At 39.7% G+C, this 19,211-nt stretch overlaps 1 protein-coding gene across 4 annotated transcripts in view; it reads left to right on the top strand.

Moving 5' to 3' along the window:
* The window catches only part of CSNK1A1 (casein kinase 1 alpha 1), a 34,636-nt gene that overhangs the window by 12,003 nt on the left and 3,422 nt on the right, over positions 1-19,211 (top strand). Inside the window, exons 3-10 of one of the 4 annotated variants that reach the window (XM_069869339.1) lie at positions 1,332-1,458; positions 3,178-3,276; positions 5,679-5,762; positions 9,044-9,183; positions 12,383-12,461; positions 13,503-13,577; positions 14,827-14,933; positions 15,797-15,909. In XM_069869339.1, the coding sequence (XP_069725440.1) occupies positions 1,332-1,458; positions 3,178-3,276; positions 5,679-5,762; positions 9,044-9,183; positions 12,383-12,461; positions 13,503-13,577; positions 14,827-14,933; positions 15,797-15,909 (824 nt within the window). Of the gene's footprint in view, positions 1-1,331; positions 1,459-3,177; positions 3,277-5,678; positions 5,763-9,043; positions 9,184-12,382; positions 12,462-13,502; positions 13,578-14,826; positions 14,934-15,796; positions 15,951-19,211 lie in introns of those variants that run through there. The other 3 variants (XM_069869337.1, XM_069869338.1, XM_069869340.1) reach the window with 3 other exon arrangements.

Raw genomic sequence — 19,211 nt, 5'->3', positions numbered from 1 at the left:
GGCAACAATGCATTAGTCTCCTGGAGTAATTACCTAAAGTGGAAATAAAATGGCTATATGGCTCTTTAAGCCACAACTCCTACTGTTTCAGCTGAATCTTGATATTTTATTTTAATCTGCACCCTCTTATGGGCTGTATTCTTGGTCTGCCTTGTCTGCACCACTGTTACTGGATGCTTCAAGACTCCCCCACAAGGGAGCTGGTCAGTGCCTCATCCACTGGTGGCTGGTTCTAGGCCCTTGTTACAAGGACTTGGGTGCCGGTCAAAGGCAAAATGCAGCCTTCTGATCAAAAAGGTGTTGAACTTTACAGTGATATACTGGCATGGCTTCATGAACAGTTTTTTACACAGACCTCTTGCTTAACTAGGTATCAGGAATGTGCAGAAGGACTGTAGAGAAGAATATTCAAGTTCTGTCTTTCAGTGCCCATTTAAAGTACAGAAGCTCACAGCTGAGATTTGCGGAAGTGAAGGATGTGACTCCAGGTGGTCTTGGGCAGCTTAGGTGGTGTAATACTCTCCCCCAGCTGTGGATAACATAAAGCAATACTATGACAGCAGTGCTAGACATGGGTTGCAAGGACAAATATGCATGGGAGGCAGCCTGCTGGTTCTCACAGCATTAGTAGCACTTCCCTGCCCCCGCCCCCAAGATTGATACATTGGCCACTTAAAGGTGAATTATCACAGTCTGTTTGGCTGTGATTAAGATAGTACTACATCTGTATTTTTGCTGTTATGGCACTTAAGTGCTGCTTTAGTGCCTTTGTGATGCTGAGAATCCAGTAAAGAGCCTTTTCCTTCTCCTTAATAAGATAGTAGAACTTTTTTGCTAGTTGTTAAATTTGGATTAATGAACAAAGAGATAGTATGAGTTAGGCATGAGCTGCTTTAGTCTGTGGCAGAGAAGTCATGGCTGAAAACAAAGCCTAAATCATTTAAAGATCCTTCTGTGAAGTTAAATAATGAAGGAAACAATGATGGGAGTGTAGGATGTTTCAGTTCAGGCTTCGTACACACACCTCATTATATTGATATCTGCTTTGATTGCATTTTGATTTTGGTGTTTGTATTTCAGTTGCTGCTGAGGTGTAGTAGTGTTTCCTCTTAATGGAAAATAAAGTGTATGCATGCACTTACCAGCTTTTGTATTCTGGCTTGTCCTTACATATTGTTTCCAGGAGAAGTAAGACACTACTAGCCCTGGTTTTTAGTTGACTTTCAAGACTGAACATTAGCCAGCAGTGTGCCCTGGCAGCCAAGAGGGCTAATGGCATCCTGGGCTGCATTAAGATTCCTGTTAATGCTAAGTAATTTTCTTTGTTGCAGGTGGTATGGTCAAGAAAAGGACTACAATGTTCTAGTCATGGATCTTCTTGGTCCCAGCCTCGAAGACCTATTCAACTTCTGTTCTCGCAGGTTTACGATGAAAACAGTACTTATGTTAGCAGACCAGGTATGTACAAGTCTTACATTGAGAAAATTGAAAACCCCAAAGTACTTGTGCAACGTGATTCTTTAAGTGGGTTAAATAATGTGTTGTGCAGTATTATATGTTGCTAAGTGAGCACTGGATCTGTACCGGACCAAAATAATATTGGCTTCTGTGTGTGGCAGACAAAATTACTGTCGGCTTGTACTGGAGGGCAGTGCAGATACGAACTCCTTGGTGCTGCTGATCTAGCAAGTGCAACCTCAGAGTATTGAGACTAGTATGGGTGGATTAACTCCCAGTATCAGCAGTGAAGTTGGTGTTAGAAGGTCTGAAGCAGCCTCCAGTCATGGTTGATCCGATTCAATGGGAACATGTTATGTGTTGGCCAGCTGTGGCAACTCATCTGTTCTTATTGAATGTCACTGAGCACTTGCAACCTCCTATAACTTCTGGTACCAGACCATGAGCTAATCAATACTGGTTTGTTTGTTGCAGTGCTTGAAGACAGTATAAAGTTGTTAGTGGAGATGCCACTCTAACTCAAACTTAATCAAGACCTCTAAAACTGAGGTCTGTTAAGTCTTTCTAGCAACTGATGTTTTTTCAACTTGGTTAGGAGTACAGAGTTTAAAATGGCCAGCCATGTTTATTTCTTGCTTTCTTCAGCTACTTGAAAAGCACTAAGGATTTCTTGAGTTAAACTTTCAATGGTGGTTTAAATTTCATCTAATATTACATAAGTGATGTTAGTACCAAGTTGTCACTTAGCCAGATGCTTGTAGAATCCCAGGCTCTTGGCCAAGTAAGCTCATGGCATTTGTATGGAGACAAGGTCAGCTGTCCCTATTGTCTGCTGCCTCGAGTGGTGTGCTTGCTTTAACGAGCCATTTGCCTGCTCAGTTAGCTGGTGTCTGGGTGTTACAGCATCTCCAGAGACTCTGTATAGTCTTCATGCAGTATTCCTTTGGATGTTAAATGCTAATTAGTTTTCATCTGGGAAATAATAGACAGCATGTATATCAGTGCACAGAACTGGCTTTTAGATCATAGTGGTAGAACAGCTGTCAAGGGCTCAATGTTGTAACAATTCAACTCGCTAAAGACTGTGAAAAGTGTTTTAGAGGCCGGAAAGCTGTACCACAAACACTTGTGCTGTGATCTCATGCACAGGAAATCACATGACTCTATGTGACAATACAGATGTGCCAGTGTTTCTCTGAGCCTTCATTGCTGGCTGTTACTCCTGGATCATGGTGGTCTAGATATGGTGGCATGGGCCACGATCAAGTTGTTACTTGCTCCGTGAAGACTGTTACTTGCAAGAGTGATGTTTGATGAATAAATGACTGGATAAGAATGAATAACTGGGATGGGGGAGGGAGTGAGCTTTAAAATTTTCTTGTGGTAAGTATAGAAACATTTGCTTGAAGTAAGAAAAAAATTACTCTTCAATGGGACCCTATAGGTAGAACATGAACTTGACCATCTGGGAAATAGTTTCAGGTATTTAATCTGGTATTTCCTGACCAAAGTTATGAAATTCTAACATTTAAAATAAAGATAAACTTATTTGAACATCATAATGCCCTGCCCCCTTGGTTTTCATTAAGCAAATATAGAAACTTAAGTGGTAGAGGAAGGTAACAGTAAAAATTCACACTTTCACTGAAGGTTTAAGTGAATTGTATTGCTCTCATTGAAATCTTACCTGTTTTGTTGTTGCTTTTTTTTTTTTTACAGATGATCAGTAGAATTGAATATGTGCATACAAAGAATTTTATACACAGAGACATTAAACCAGATAACTTCCTAATGGGTATTGGGCGTCACTGTAATAAGGTTAGTCTAATGCTCTTTATTTAAAAGATTCAAAGGGAATGGCTATGTTGCTTGATTCAAGCTGCACAACCTTTTTAAAACCCGTTGCTAAAATTCATATTTTGGATGCCAAACCATGATTCTTTGAGAACCTGGATTTCTCCATGTCCACTTCTAAATGCAGTGGCATGCACATGCAGGTTTGTGACTCACCCTGTGAGATGCACTTGATTGCAAGCCTAGAAATCATCTTGCAACAAGATATTAAACTAAACCTAGAGAACACTTATATACTTTACTCAGTGGTGGAGTTTCTTTATCAGGATAACTGTTGTGATAGCATATTTGTCCTCAATGATAAAGCCAAATCTTGTATTTGGCTTTGGGGCTGACTTCCAAAGAATTTATGCCAACGTGGGAGCTGCTGACCTACCAGTCATCAGGGCATTGAATCTTGCAGCGGCAGGCTGTTAAAAAGAACTCTTCAGCCATCAGAACTGTGGATACAACTAACAGCCAACAAGTGGATCGATCTCTTTTATCAATAAACGGAATTATGCAAATATGTTAATAGAAAACTGAAGTTGTAGAGTACCTGAATATGTTGTACAACAAAAAAAAAAACTGCTCTCAATTCACTTTGTGGGGAAAAAAAAAAATCAGGATGGGTGGGGGCGGGCTGAGGTTGTTGCACTTGTTTGGATGGATAAATGCAGTCAGAAGTGCATGTTTCCCATTGAAAACCTTATATAGAAGAAAACTGGGTTTTATTTTATTTTTAGTTCTCTTGAGTGAAATAATGCTTAATCCTGCAATTTGTATGTTGAGCTCGGGCAGACAGGCAGCATTGGCAATGCATTAAGCATGCTACTTAATAGAAATTAACTTCAGGACAAATGTACGTGATCAAGCTATTTATTGGAAGCAAGATTCCCACTTATCTTCTCTATATGCCATCAGAGAACGCCTCATCTCTTTAGGCATGGCTATTGTTTAAAATGTTTACCTTTGTTTGCCTGTATGAATGCCAACGTCAGGGCCATGAACATTAGAAGGGGAAAGCTTGATTAACATGAGGTAACAGCTGTTGTCTGAAGAGGTGCAGTGCACTAGATGTTTAGGTACAACCATTACTGGAAAAGCTAACTCCAGCTGAAAGGCAGTTTTTGTGTAATCCTGTTGTTGTTAAACTTTGCTTGTTCCCAAGTTTCATACTTCACTCTGTAGAGCTCTATTTTCCTCTGCTGTGTTGAGCAGTTAGGCTCCTTAATTTTCCAGCATGACTTAGAGTATAACTTAAACTTTATTTTATTTCTTAGTTTTAGTTTCCGATTTACAATTGTTCTTTTTGGGCCATTTTCCTGTACTTGTGCACAGTCATGCTAGGTCGGCAGTGCTGCACTCTGTCATCTTGATGTGGATTAATGGCCTAGAAAATGCTGCTGTGCTTATGTTAGTGGAGGAACACATTAGATTTGTATCAACTGGAAAACAAAATTGCTTGTTAACAATTATGTATTTCCCCCACCCCCCCCATTAGTAGATGAGTTAGGGAGCCACCCAGTATTACGGTGGTAAACACTGTCTGTGGCTTGGGCCTGTTGTAGGATTTTTAGAGGTCAGGGAGATAGTTCTTGAGAGGAGTCCAAATTGATAGGTTAACCTGAGCAAAATGAGGAATGGGCTCTTTCAGTTCTGAACCAAGTGCTTTAGGGGACACTTGCCACCATGCAGTGTTTACTTTGTTTCTTTTTGTAACTAAATGTAGCTTGGGGTTTACAGGGATTACTACACAGTTTAAAGAAAATCTGCCACAAAGACTAGCATAGCATGGTAATCTTGTTCCAGTAGCTTCCTGTCAGTTATATTTTAAAAAAAATAAATTAAATTAAAAATTGGGTTTTTTCAAATTTCAATTTGGTGTTTGGGAGAAATTTTGCTCCCACCTTAAAAGATTAATTTTCAGCTCTGCTAGAAATAAGCCCTGCATGCTTATGAAAGTAAACTTTAAGGTGACTAAATGCCTTCTACCTCTTCCTTACTGAAGATTTACTTTTTCTAAATGTCTTTTGGGGGAAGGGCAGTTTGTGGAACCAAACGATGCTTTTGTAAGCAAAACTTCCATTTCCTTTTTTAGTAGAGCCAAATGTCACCATTGCTACCCCTGGTCAAGGCAGTGCCATTTTGGAGCGGCTCACAGTTGAAATTTACCTGGTCACACCTCAAATTTTCTCCTTGGAGGGGAAAAAAACCAAAAATGAACATACAAAGCTTTTCAAAAACTACAGTGCTTGGTGGAAGAAGGATGGCATTTGGCTACCCTGTTCTTTCTCAAACGCCTCGGTGTTGCCTGTCTGCGCCGGCCATTGTTGCAATGTAAGCAATACTGTTTGATGCACTGCCACCCTCTATTGTTTGTTCAGTGTTTAGAATCTCCAGTGGGGAAGAGGAAAAGAAGCATGACTGTTAGTACTTCTCAGGACCCATCTTTCTCAGGATTAAACCAGGTCTGAACTGTCTCCTATTCCAACCTCAACCCCAAATTCATGTGCTTTATTTTTTTTGTTTGGTTTTGGTTTTGTTTTTTTTTTCCTCTGGAGAATGTAGACTTTGCAAAAGCACCTCTTATGTTGGCATTATTCAGACATACTTGGCAAACATGTAACATTACTAAGATGTTTCCCTGTGGCGCTTGTTTAAATGGTGGAATTATTTCTAAACTTGATATTAAAAAGGGCTAAATGTACATGCTTGATTTCAGATGCAGGGGCAGGTTTAGCATTTGAGCTTTAAAAGACAAAAGTAATCTGAATGTGTTGAAGGATAGACATGCTGCCCTAGTGAAGTAGCAGGGTTTCTGCCTAGGGCTGTCTGCTTGCCTCCTGCAGGGTTCCTGCAGTGTCTTTGAATGCACATGAAGTTCTGTTATCGTTTCAGCCAGACTCATTCACTTGAAGCTTTCATTCAAGAACCTTCACAAATGTGAGGACTCTTATTTTTTTTTATCCATTGTGCTTATAAAATTACTCCAACAAGCTGTGTTTTGGAGAAGCATGAGCTTATCTTAGTGTTAAATGTAGTCCTCCTGTCTCTTAAGAGAAGATGAATTGGAGAGAATGAAGACATGCCAGTTTGTAGCAGGGCAGCTGGAAACTGCTGAATGTGAATCATAGCTCAGGCCTTTGGCCATAGAATCAGTCTGTAGCTTTCCACAATGCTAGTCTTCATGTATTAGGTCCCAGGCAGCTGGCTGCTGTACCTGACCTGACAGGCAGCTGTTGCCTTCTTGTGAAACTTTCTTATCAGTTGAGGCAGACTTTGATCTGCTTCTCCAATTGCTCTTGGCAAAAATCTTGCCCTAGTTCTCCAGTTTCCTGCTGATAGAGCAACAGGCGGAGTTAAGGTGGTATGAGGTTATCTGTGGGAATATGTCTGTGTTCCTGCTGCCTGGCATCAGTACTTTCTGTGCTCATCGAAATCAAGCTCTATCTTCCAAGTTTAACTCTTTGCAAAATGAACTTCCTCTTTTGCTTTCCACCCACCTGCAACAGGAAATACGGAATGAGCCTAAGCTAGGGAACAGAGTAAACTTCCCCAGAGAAATTTTTGTTGTAAAATAATACCCATTTACTTAAATAGTATAGTGTAAAACGGGTCTGTGCTGCTGAACTGATTCCTTTGCTTTTTTTGAGGTTCTGCCTGTATCTCTGAGAGTGCAGAGTTATGTTGTTCAGACCTGATACCAAGAGCACGTATCATCTGTGAAAGAGCATCATTTGCTGTTAACTCTTGAATGAAGTAGTCTTACCAAGTTGGTGCTAAACAGGGCTAGACACCAGCTACTTCTGTATTAGAAGCATACTCCCATTGTTAACTGTTTTGATATGAGCTGTGATTTTTGTAGTTTTCTGCCATTAATTAACATTAATATCCCTGGGATTACAGAAAGCACAGGAAGACTAAATTGTTTAAAGTGTTCATAATTGTGGTGAAAATATTCTGACTGATGTATATAGCATTCAGTTTTCCCCCAAGGTGTAGTATTTTGCTTAAAATAATGGGCAAAGGCCCTGCGAAATTAGCTGTTGGAAACAATACATCTGAGACTGTCCTCAGATCATAGAGCTTTCATCAGAAAGTAAGGGATTGAATTTGTGCTCAGGATTTGCTTCTAGGGAAAGTGTTTGCACTCTTAATAATCACATAGAAGCTTGTGCTCTCTGCTTTAGGTGTTCAGTATCAGAATGGCTCATTTCCTGGTAGCTGAAGAATATGTACATGCTGACTAAGTGAATCACTACCTCTAGTGGTAGCTCTGGTGGGTGCAGCAAAGACCCCCCACATTCCTGAACTGTCTGACCAGTGTAGTTGATTTAAAAACTTGGATTTGCTTCCTCTTGCTCAAAGCATTCTGGACTTTTGGGGTGACTTTCACTAGAACAGCAACCGTAGAACTGCTATGCTTTGTGGTACCATGTAAATCATGGCAAGACTTCAGCTCAGTTTTCTGCCTCAACATCAGTGGTTTAAAAGGATTTTAGCTTTTGTTTTTTCCTGTCTAGACTACTATAGGTAGAAGAAGTTCTTCAACCAGGCTTCTAAAGCATACCTACTGTGCAATTCAGACTTTCAGTATCTTTGGATACTTCCCTGTCAAGTGTCATGTTATTCATAGCACTTCTGGTGTGCCAGTAACTCTTTGTTTCAGTCTTGGATGCAGGTATACCTGCATATCAATCTCCAGGATTTGTTTGCATTTAAAGTGGTATCTTCTGTTCTGGCATTGCCTCTAAGGTAATACTGAATAGATTTTTACTGAGAACTTCTCAAACCTTATCTTCTTTCCATCATTTCCCTGCCCCACCCAAGTTACTTTTTCAGAATTCCTTAATCTGTAGGGGTTATAGTACCTGTAGCATTAATCCAGTGCTGGAGTGAGGCTCAGTCTGATGATTTGTAGCTTGAAGACTGATTGCTAGAATTAGAAATGTTCCTTGTATACTTCTGCCTCAGCTTTGTTTGCCTAGTCCTGAAATTTTGTTGGAAGAAGGTACAGTCTGTATTAACTTTTGTAGATAGGCTGGCTCTTAGTACACTAATTGGTACACACTCAGTTGTTAAATACCAAATTGCTAGGCGAGCTTGGTTTTTAGAAACCTAGATTGGGTTCCATGTACTAGGCTCTAGCTTCCTGACTGTATTAATACCATTGGCAAGTGTATCAGGCTGCTGTGGTAGTCTTCTGGTAGGCTTAACATGAGCATATGACTGAAAGCTGGGTGTCTTGTTTGCTGTTGAAGGTTTTGGCCTCATGCTCTATAGAATGGCCAATGTTCTTTATGAAACACAGAAGAAAACAGGATGTGCATCATTTGCATTAAGCTGCTGAGCTACCATTAACTGTCTGTGTGTGTAAACTGCTCTGGTGTGAGTGGGGGTTTGTGAAGTGTGCTTTCACACAGGTTTCCTTCCTAAATTGTGCACTGTAGTTCTTGAGCTAACGTGATACAAAGTACTATAGTAACATAGGATAGTTGTAGAACTAAGCTGCAGATGTTGTATGGCACAACCTAATCTATGGATTGAGAAGAGGCTTGAACTAATTCACTGTTGCCTTTTTGAACTGGCTAATTAGAGCTAGTTGCAACTCTGCACTGTTACTTTGCTTCCTTTTAACTATAGACCGTTACATTGTGTGGATGTCATGAAACAGCTAATGCCTAGTGAAAGAGGTCGGGGATTCCTTGCATTGTGTAGGAATATAATCTATTTTTACTTTCCTTTTAAGTTATTCCTTATTGACTTTGGTTTGGCCAAAAAGTACCGGGACAACAGGACAAGACAACACATACCATACAGAGAAGACAAAAATCTCACTGGCACAGCTCGATATGCCAGTATCAATGCGCATCTTGGCATTGAGCAGAGGTGAGTTCAAGGCGATTACTGCTGTGCTTTTGGAGGCTGTAAGATGGTCTTATTTGTAAGCTTCTGAAGTGACTGAACTGATTTTTGTGGATAAATATATAGATCCCTTTGCAAATGCTTTTCTTCTTGACTTTGCCCATGCAAGGGTAAGAGAGAAAAATCCAAGCACCTTTATTTCTTGAAGAGAGTCTTAAGTCTTGCAGGGATGAGGTGGATGGTCTGCATGCTGTTATTTTTTCCCATCACAAATTAAATTTGTGACACTATAATAAAACTTTTGTCATTGTGTTGGTACCTGTTGATGCTGCTGCTGACTAGCTTGAGATGCAATTCTCTAGCCAGAAGGGGTATTCTAAAGCTGGTCTGTCCCATTTTCTCTCTCTCCTCTTCAAATTAAACTGCTTTTTATCCTTTCGTCTGCAAGAAAGACTTAAAGATCCTCTGTTTTGCTCATGCTGCATTTTGGTTTCTGGTATACACAACTATAGTAATGGCTATCTGTGTATATGTACACATGTATACGTGTTTATTTGTATTCGTGTTTGAGCTTTTTGTAATCAACAGACACATTCTTAACATCTGGATCAAAAGCATATTGCTACTACAGTATTGTAGTGATCCAACAAAGATAGCAATTTAGGTTATTTGAAAGTGTATGCTAGGTACTTAAGAGATGTAAAGTGATGCCTATCTTCTCTTCCTTACCTGTATGTCAATATATTGTAATGTGTTAAGTGCCGTAATGTGGCTTTACTGCCTGGTGCTGAGGTCACTTAGATGTAGTTAAAACTTCCATGAATGTCTGTGCCTCTGGCCTTCCACATAATCAAGATGGGAATGACAATTTCTAGTGTTCAACTTCAGCAGAACGTGTAAAAGTTGATGCTTTAAAATGCTCTATTTCCTCTTTGCTTTTGTTTCCTTAGGATTCCTTAGGAGTGTGTTATTGTCTGTCAGTGTCATTATTTAAGCCTACTTGACATGCGGGTCAGATAGGCTAAAGGACAGGTATTTTCTGAAGTACGTTTTGTGGAACCCAAGCCAGTCTTGTAAGGGAATAGTTGTGCTAGGACCTTACAGTGAAGGGGGGGAACTGCAAGAGACTTGCTTTTGAATTTAGCTGGAGGCCTTGTACAATTCTGCTGGTTACGGGATTTCTAATGTAATTAAAAATGTAGCTTGATGCATGCTACAAGCTATGAAACCGGCTAGATCAAGCCAGCAGCAAGGGAAACAAATGGTATATTCCTGTAATCAGGATAAACCAGTCCTGAGGCCTGTGGAAGAATTTTTAGTGCTATACTTTAACTTCAGTTGCAGAGCATGTTTTCCTGTATGTAATGACAGCTGTTCTTGAGGAGCTGTTTGCAATGTTATCCATTTCTTGGTTTAGTAATGGAGAATATCATCCTGCTTTCCAAATCGCAAAAATCACTTTTATTAGTATATGCTCAAATGCAATATGCCTATTACAGATTTATAGAACTAAATGTTTACTACTATCAAATAAAACATTAAAGCAAAGAACTGGATGGGGGATGGAAACTGATCCCTTTATTCCTTCTGAATTAACCCCTGCCTTCTTGGAAAAGGTAATTTTATGTCATGGCCCCATACCGGTTCACTGAATCTCGTCGATAATTAAAATCTGCAATTTATAATAGATTTAACAAGTTTTGCAGGCTGAAATTTTTGGTCTTTATATCATTTTTCACCACTCTGTCTTCAGCTGTGGTTTCATGTTACAGCTGAGATGACCTCCGAGCTAGCTGCTGTCAAGAAAAATGAATCAGTCTTCCCTGACTCCTGGGCACAGCCAAAGCTTTTTTGTCCTTGTGGTGAAATGGTTCAGGGCACCAAGCTGGTTTTCTTCCAGTATAGCTCCCTGAACTGGTTTCCCAAAGGATTAGAGAGCTGGAACACAATTCTGGTGATTATTGGTGGTTATATGGCTTGGCTATAACATAAAGCATCACCTACAACTCTTCCTGTGATACCAAGATGTGGAAGTAGATCTGCCCAGGTTCTTAGAAGATTGTTCTCACTTAAAGGGAGCTGTTTTACCTTCACCCATATGTGTAATCCTGTTTGCAATACTGCTCTCAGCCTTTTACCCCTTGTGGGAGTAGTAGATGTGTAGTCTTTTCTGCCAAAATTTAAATACTTCTCTTGCAGATCTCCCTGTGTGGCAAAGCAGCTGCAGTACCTGTCAGGCTCTCTTGATAAGGGAGCAGGGAGGGGAAAAATAAGTTTTTTCTGTTAAGTCGATGTCGGCTGCAGAGGGGCTTTCAGAGGAAAAATCTGATTCTGCCACAGCTGGGAAGAGGCAACTTTGCCAAGAGGAAAATAATCGTGGAGCATTTTTTCCACTTCGGTGAACTGTACTAGCCTTAGTAATCATGAAAACTCTCTAGCAAAGTATGATGGTATTTGTATGGCTAAAGTGTAGATCTGGAGCATGTGCAGTACAGAAAATATTTGAAGCTTTTTAGATGAGTTTGTGTGCAAATTCTCAGCAAAGTCGAAGGATAGAAGACTTTGGAGATCTATAGTTGCCTTGAAACAGACTTATTGTGGGAAGAAAGCAGAGGCACCTTTAGAATTGGTGGATGTGCCTTTGTAAGGATTACTTGTCTTTTAAAAATCAGAGGCAATTCAAAGTTTCTTGAGAGGTAAGGAAAGAAAAGAATTGTGCCCTTTTGGGGCTAGATGTTGAGTATTGGTACTGCAATAAGGCATGGTTCAGAGAAAAATCTTCCTTAAGTTAACGCTAATATCATGTGTCTCTCTTAAAATGCATTATTTTGTCCCTGCAGTTAAAACTGTAGTTTCTGTCCAACCTATTTAATTAAATGGGAAGAGTTTTAATGTTTCTTTTTTCATTTATCAAAGTTTTTGTCCCATAATTCTGCTGTAACTGCAGGTGGTCACTTAACACACACAATACCTACTGACTATTCCTTGCTTGAAAAACAAATTGTATGTCCTTCCTGCTTGTCAAGACTTGTTACGTGTCTACTGGTGGAATTCTGAACCACCTAAATATCTTAGCTGTCTTGGAAACCTTCCTTTGCACCAAAGATTAGATGTTACTCCTTAATTTTTCTTTTCAAAAACTTTTTAAAATGCTTGCTCTTATTTGCAATAAAGCACCAGATGCCAACATTTGTAATTTGTTTTGTTTTTCTTGTTTCCTCAGTCGTCGGGATGACATGGAGTCTCTAGGCTATGTATTGATGTACTTTAATAGAACCAGTCTGCCTTGGCAAGGATTAAAGGTAGATTATTTTGCCTCCCTCCCACCTGCCCCCCCCCCCCCTTTCCATTTTATTTTGCGTTTGGGTATCGCACTTCTGCGTGCTGCTCTGGATGGATGGTTGTATACGATGCTTTAACTTCAGTTGTACAAAGCAGCTTTTCCCAAGCCATGATATTTATAGAATGTCAAAGAAAGGTTCTTTCTGCTGCCTGTGCAGCAGGCAAAATGTGTATTGTTTGACTTTCTTAAAATTTATACTAAACAATAGCTTATGTGATCTTTGCAGATTATTGTTGTCCTGTTGTAGGCTGAAGCCCTTTTTGGGGAGTAGAAAATAACATTGTTAGTGGCTTTTTGAATTGCTGTAGAGAGCATGGAAATAATCCCTTGCACAGCAAGTTGAGCAAGTTCAGCTTCAGAGTTATCTTCAGTCCAGTTTATGATGTGACTGATTACGAGCTGCTGCAGACTTGTTTCAGCTGTAGCAGACTTGTTTCAAGTATTGTTGTGTATGGTAGCCAAGTACAAGCATGGCAAACATTTCTTACTTCAGTTATATAGACTTCAGTGATTTGTTTTCATGTTTTAATTGTTTTTCTTCCTCTGTGTGAGTTGTGTAACTCAAATGGTGTTGCAGCTGCAAGTTTTTCTAAGAAGGCAAGCAGCTTGTGAAATGTTGGAACTCGTCAGCTGCAAATGAATTTAATGGCTGCTTGCTGAAACACGCAGGCAGCCCTGAATGGGGTACTGAGTGGGAATTAATAGAACTTTGGCGAATGGAAATGCAAGTCAGGTCTGTTTAATGGACAAAAGCAGCAGCTAGAACTACACGAGTTGTGCCATGTGATGGAAGCATTAGACTGCGACAAATGGTATTAAACTGTGTCCAAATCTTAATACCAGATTGACCTTCATTCTCTTTGCAATAAGTGTGTGGGACTTGGAGATTTCACATAAAATACTTATGGTTGACCAAAGGATTTTTGTCATTTTTTTTGCTACTGTCCTTGTTAATCCAGTGTTGCACAATGTCTCTTATATTGACCTACATGTTCCACAGGCTGCAACAAAGAAGCAAAAGTATGAAAAGATTAGTGAAAAGAAAATGTCCACTCCTGTTGAGGTTTTGTGTAAGGTAAGAGTTTCCAAATGATGTCATACTGTGAAATAGAAGATCTTTTGTTTCTTGTTTTTTAAAACTAGAGCCAATATATTAGATAGTCTCATATGGCATTTGCTGCTGAATAATACTTCTCTGGCAGTCATGGGTGCCTTGTGTTTGGCCACCCAACAAGATTGTCAGTGAGTAGTATAACAGGACAGGCTCTGGCTGCTTTTTCTTGGCATAGTTCATGCCACTGTTGTTCCAGTTTTTGGTGACTTGGCTGTGCAAGCTCTTCAGCTCTTTTAGCTGTAGCTTGTTCATTTCTTCAGCTCCTACAGTGAAAGCTCCTACCTGTGCCCTCTTGAATAAACAAAACTGAGGTAGAGCTGCATAGCTTGCCTGTATATACTTGTTTACTTGTCTTCAAGATTGTTCTGATTCTCCTGTGTCTCTCAAGTAGAGGCTGTAGTGGAATTGGATGTCAGGTGATGTTTAAAGCCATGCCAACAGGATGATGTTTTTCCAGTGCTGTCCTTTGGGTCTTACAATTTCTCTTGAACTGTGGCAGCCACATGCTTGTTGACAAAGGTCCTCTAGACCTCATAGTAGTTTTTGCACATCAAACAGCAGCACCAGGGATTGCACTTCCCAGTCACACACAGTTAAGTACCCTTACAGGTCGACATTTTCCACGCTCCTGAACTGTAATACCCCATGTTTTCTTTATTGTAGTACAGCCCTGTGCTGTATACTGTTGCCTATTTACATGTAGGCTGAAATATAGAGTGACATGTATAGACATGTAAATCGGGATCTTTGAAAGAAGTCTTAAAGGTTTAAGACTTCACGCTTAAAAGTGGTAACTGACTTTGCTTCTAGTATGCTCAAGTAGGTTATCAAGGAAGCATAAGAGGAATCTTTAAGAAACAATTACTACTTATTTCAGAGACCTAGTTAACAAGAACTAGGTTTAATTAGGATGAAGTGCTTTAAGTATGTTATATGTTGAAGGTTTTGGTAACAGAAGACTTGTGGTTGCAAAACACGCATCAAATGCAATTCTGGGGAAGGAGTGGGTATCTGGTAACTTGCTGATCAAATCCACTTTGAAATACAGAACAAACTAATAATGAGAGGCAAAGTGAAATTTACACTTAAAAAATCTTCAGCCAGTTTTTCTCTGCCAGTATAGACAGCAATACAGCTTTTTGCCTTCTTACAGGGTTGTTAGAAGCTCTTTGCTTCAAGCCATGGCTTGATTAATGCTGTTGATTTACAGGGATTCCCTGCAGAATTTGCCATGTATCTGAACTACTGTCGTGGCCTGCGCTTTGAAGAGGCACCAGATTACATGTATCTGAGGCAATTATTCCGTATTCTTTTCAGGTCAGTCTCAAAGTGGAAAAGTACAGAAACTTGTCAGTGCTTTACCAGTCGCTAACTGCTCTGTGGGACTTGCAGTACAGAAAACTGCTCTGTGTGTGTGGTGTAGGAAGTTCTTCCTTCTTTTTATTTCCATTTCAGAGTTTGAAAAGCTGTTCAGAGGACTGGAAAAATATTGTTCAACATTAAACATGAAGGAAAAGATACTGTTGAGTTACATGATTTGACCATTGATTCTAGAGGGTTGAGCATGTGCTTCAAGTTATTTTGCAAGTAGCTTAAGAAATTGATCCCTCAGTAGAAGTATTTGAAGCTTTTTTTTTTTATATTTGGAAATTGGTGATGGGACTGGCAGTGGTGCCCAGATGGGTTTTAATGGAGGGGAATAGTTCTGTTTCATTGACCTTGCTAGAGAAACCAAAACACAAATTCAACCCTCTTGAGTAAACAGCATCTGTCAAAAGAGCTGATACTGATCTTTCAAGAGTCTCTCTCCAGGTTTCTGGAATACAAAGCAATTTTCATTTGATGCTCCACAATGCTGCAGACTCTCTTGAAACTACATATATTTTTTTAATAAAAAGCTGGCAGCCTCAATGCAGGCAAACACATGAGCTAGGTGTGTGGGGAGATGCTTCTACAAATGCAGACTTCTGTGGAAATGGTGGAGAAAATGCTGCTTGATGGTATTTTGGCTTGCTTCAAGAATCCCTTTAAGTTAGTAATACTTAGCCTTTATATACCATTCATAATCTCCGAAGCAGCTTACAGAAAGAATTAACCTGTAGGTCTGGGTTTTCAGCAAGCGCTTATTAGCAGTAAGAAAGTTACGATGTGTTACAGTAAAGTGTTTCATTCTCTTCTAGGACCTTGAACCATCAATATGACTACACATTCGACTGGACAATGTTAAAGCAGAAAGCAGCACAGCAGGCAGCCTCTTCCAGTGGGCAGGGGCAGCAGGCCCAAACCCCCACAGGCAAGCAAACTGACAAATCCAAGAGTAACATGAAAGGTTAGTAGCCAAGAACCAAGTGACGTTACAGGAAAAAAAATTACACTAATTTGGACAATGTTGGCAATTTAAGTGTTAGATCAAGGAGGTGGTTTAAAAAATATATTTGGCTGTCAATTTATAAAGCAAAACCAAAAGACGTCCTTGGAGAATTTGACTACTAACTTTATAGCAAAATGTCCTTGTTCTTCATATCATTTCTTCTGGGGATGTTGGGTCATTTTAACCACTGCATCTTTTGCTCCTGTGTTAACCACTTTCCAAAAACAAGAAACTGACTTGGTGTTGGGAATGTGACATTTTTATTTATATATATGCATATATGAGAAATATATAAATATATATAAATATATAATACAATCCAAAATCCTAGACCTAACACTTCTTAAGGGATAATTCTCATTAACTAGGCAAGGATCTAGAGACTTTGGGTTCTACTTTGTTCCAGCTGGTTTAGTGCTGTGAGTTTGCTTCTGTTCTGTATGCCTCAGACACTGGAAACAGAAAATTGTGAATGATCTGGCTTCCTCCAGTGGGTTTACATCGCGACATTTGGTCCAGAATCAAAGGAAAGGACCAGTGAGCTCAGATTCCTGCCTAAATCGTAGAGTAACCCTGAACTGCTGTGGAATGCCATGTCACAATTTTCTTGAAGTATCTGAATGCTCTGGGATGGGGCTTCAGGCTTCTTGACATTTTATTGTTTCTAGGTTATGGTTTCAAAGGGAAATGTTGTGAAATGTTGAAGATGTATTTGTGTAAAATCTGAGTTCTGAAATGGCACATGTAATTCGTTTTACACATTCCAAAAGCTATTTAAAATTTTTGTGATGTAAATCTACCAGTGTTTCAATGTAGAAAGTCACTATAGTGAAACTGGAACACTCCTAGTGACAACTACAGCCGTCTTGTAATGCAGCTGATTCCTCAAGATGAGCTGTAGATAAAGTCAAAGCTAATAAGGTTACTTAAGTGAGAATAGAGAAACTAGGTTTAAGTTATTGGTACCAAGGTCGCCTGTTGAGATATTGCTGCTGCTTGTTACTCTTCAGTACATTTTCGTCTTTGACTATCACTTACATGTAAAATTGTGTATTAAGTTAACATGGCAGACTTAGAAGTCAAAGAAATGTGGAAGTGTTTACAGTAAACTTACTAAAAGGCTATTTTTTCATGTGTTGTGGCAGCAGTCAAACATTAGCAGGTGGCTTTAGTAAAAATAGCTGTCCAAGAATATTACTTGCGTTCATTTTTCTGGATGAAGTAAAATACTCGTCTTTCTAAGATTCAGTCTGAGGTGTTTTGGAAGAAAAAAGTTTCCATGGGATACCATTAAATGGCAGATTCTCAGTGGCAGGTCCGGCTTGTTTTGCTGGAGCTGAGAGGTGTTAGAGCACTGAAGGCTGTAAACCATTTCCTTCAGCTGTAACACAAATACATAGCAGCCTAGGTGATTAGCACCTAGGCTTAGATTGCTTCCTGAAATACAGAAGCTCCGAGAGGAGTTTAGAACCCACTACTTAATGCAGCCTGACGTTAAGGTGTGGAGAGTTTGGCTGTTGGAGCAGGAGGAAATAATTTGAGAAAAATGTCAATTTTTTTTCTTTTTTTTTAACAATGGCTTGTGCTTAAAGGTGAAGTCTTACAGTTGGTGGTGATCTGTAAATGGATGCTGCACTGAAAATCAAGTTGTATGTGCTTGAAATATTGTTTTGCTGCTGAAATATTGAGGTGTAACGTGCCACTCTCCTGGCTTAGGTAGTTCCTGACCAAGTGCTACACTAAGGGAAAGAAAGGTCATAATGATCATCTGCCTACAGTTTTTAGTGATGACTTAGTGACGGAGTGCAAAGCTGCAGCTGACTGAGAAGCATGGGTATCAGGGAGCCTGTGTTGAACATTAATAGACCATTTCTGTTTCTTGATGGGCCTTCCTCCTCAGGCTGTCCTTCAGTAATGAGACACATTGCTATAGCTTCAGAGAAGTTGTTTTGCCAGCAGAATTTCATTCGCTTTTGCACAGAGTAACAGGGAAGGACTCTCTCCTCTTCCCTCCTCTCACCACGAAGGCTTGTGACCTATGGATCGATTGAGCTGTAATGTCAGCAAAGCATTAAAGTAGTGCTTGTCAGGCATCTGCAGACTTGCCTAGCTTCCTAAAATACTATGCTTAGTCTCTTCAAAGGAAAGATTACAGATTTTTTAAATCCTACGTGCCTTTTTGTGGAAAATACACCCTGTTAATGAAGATTTTTCTGAAACCAGCTAAGCTTGAGCAGACCATATGGCTTATGCGTTGCTGTCACAGTGAAGATGAATTAAATACCTGCTTTATTTTTTCCAGAGTTCAGTTAAATTCTCATGTAGTTGCTATAGCAAAGCCTGTGGTGAAGTGGCTTAGAAGGCTTTATGGTGTCAAATTATACCCCTAAGGTAACCATATCCAGCTTAACAAGAGTACTGGAAGTAGCAGTGTACAAGTGCATTTATTGGTTAAAACCTTACAATATACTATGTAAAGTACTAGTACTATTAAAGACCTGCGTCAAGGGAGTTGAGAGGGGTGTGGAATCTTGAAATTTTTTTTTTCAAATAATTTCTAGAGACTTAAATTATTTGGGCAGTGTGCTCATTTATAGGTGTTCCTGGCTGCCTTAACTCAGATCTGTATTAAACCATCTCAGAGTCCTATAGATTATTCATGCTGAACATTCTGTTTGATTCCAGGGTAGCCTGTTCTGTCAGAGGCCTTTTATTGCTTGCTTTTTTTTTTCCTGTCCTTCTCTGGAACCCTGTGCAGTGTCTTTTGTTACAGCAAGATCAGCTGTTTTTGAACTTGGGAAAGGTGAATGGTTTCAACAGACAGAGCTTCTCTGCTGACTCTGGGAAGTTTCTCTCTTGATCTCTTGACAGTGCAGCATTTGTTCAGGTTTAATTTGTAAAAGTGCTTACAGTTAGCTTCCTCTCAGTCATAAAACTGACTCAAGCAGTCAATCTACAGGATAAGGTCTGTCTGTTCTGTTTGTGAGAGATGTTTTTAATCTACTTTGGTGTTGAGTTGTTGTAAGCCTGTCAGCAGTCCTATTAGCATTCACTGGACACCTATTGTAGTGGCGATGTTTCTCAGAACAGACCACTAGTTCACTACTTCAGATTTAGCCAGTTGACAACTAAATACTTCTCACTGATTGTCTCTGCAGATGCTTAATAGAGAAGTTTGAACATCTCTCATGTAGAGGAACTTCTCGGAGAATGACTGTACAGTT

This window comes from Phaenicophaeus curvirostris, chromosome 15 (genome assembly GCF_032191515.1).
Source record: "Phaenicophaeus curvirostris isolate KB17595 chromosome 15, BPBGC_Pcur_1.0, whole genome shotgun sequence".
Classification (NCBI taxonomy): domain Eukaryota; kingdom Metazoa; phylum Chordata; class Aves; order Cuculiformes; family Cuculidae; genus Phaenicophaeus; species Phaenicophaeus curvirostris.
Note: the sequence above shows the minus strand (reverse complement) of the source record. Positions and strands in the feature narration are given on the sequence as shown.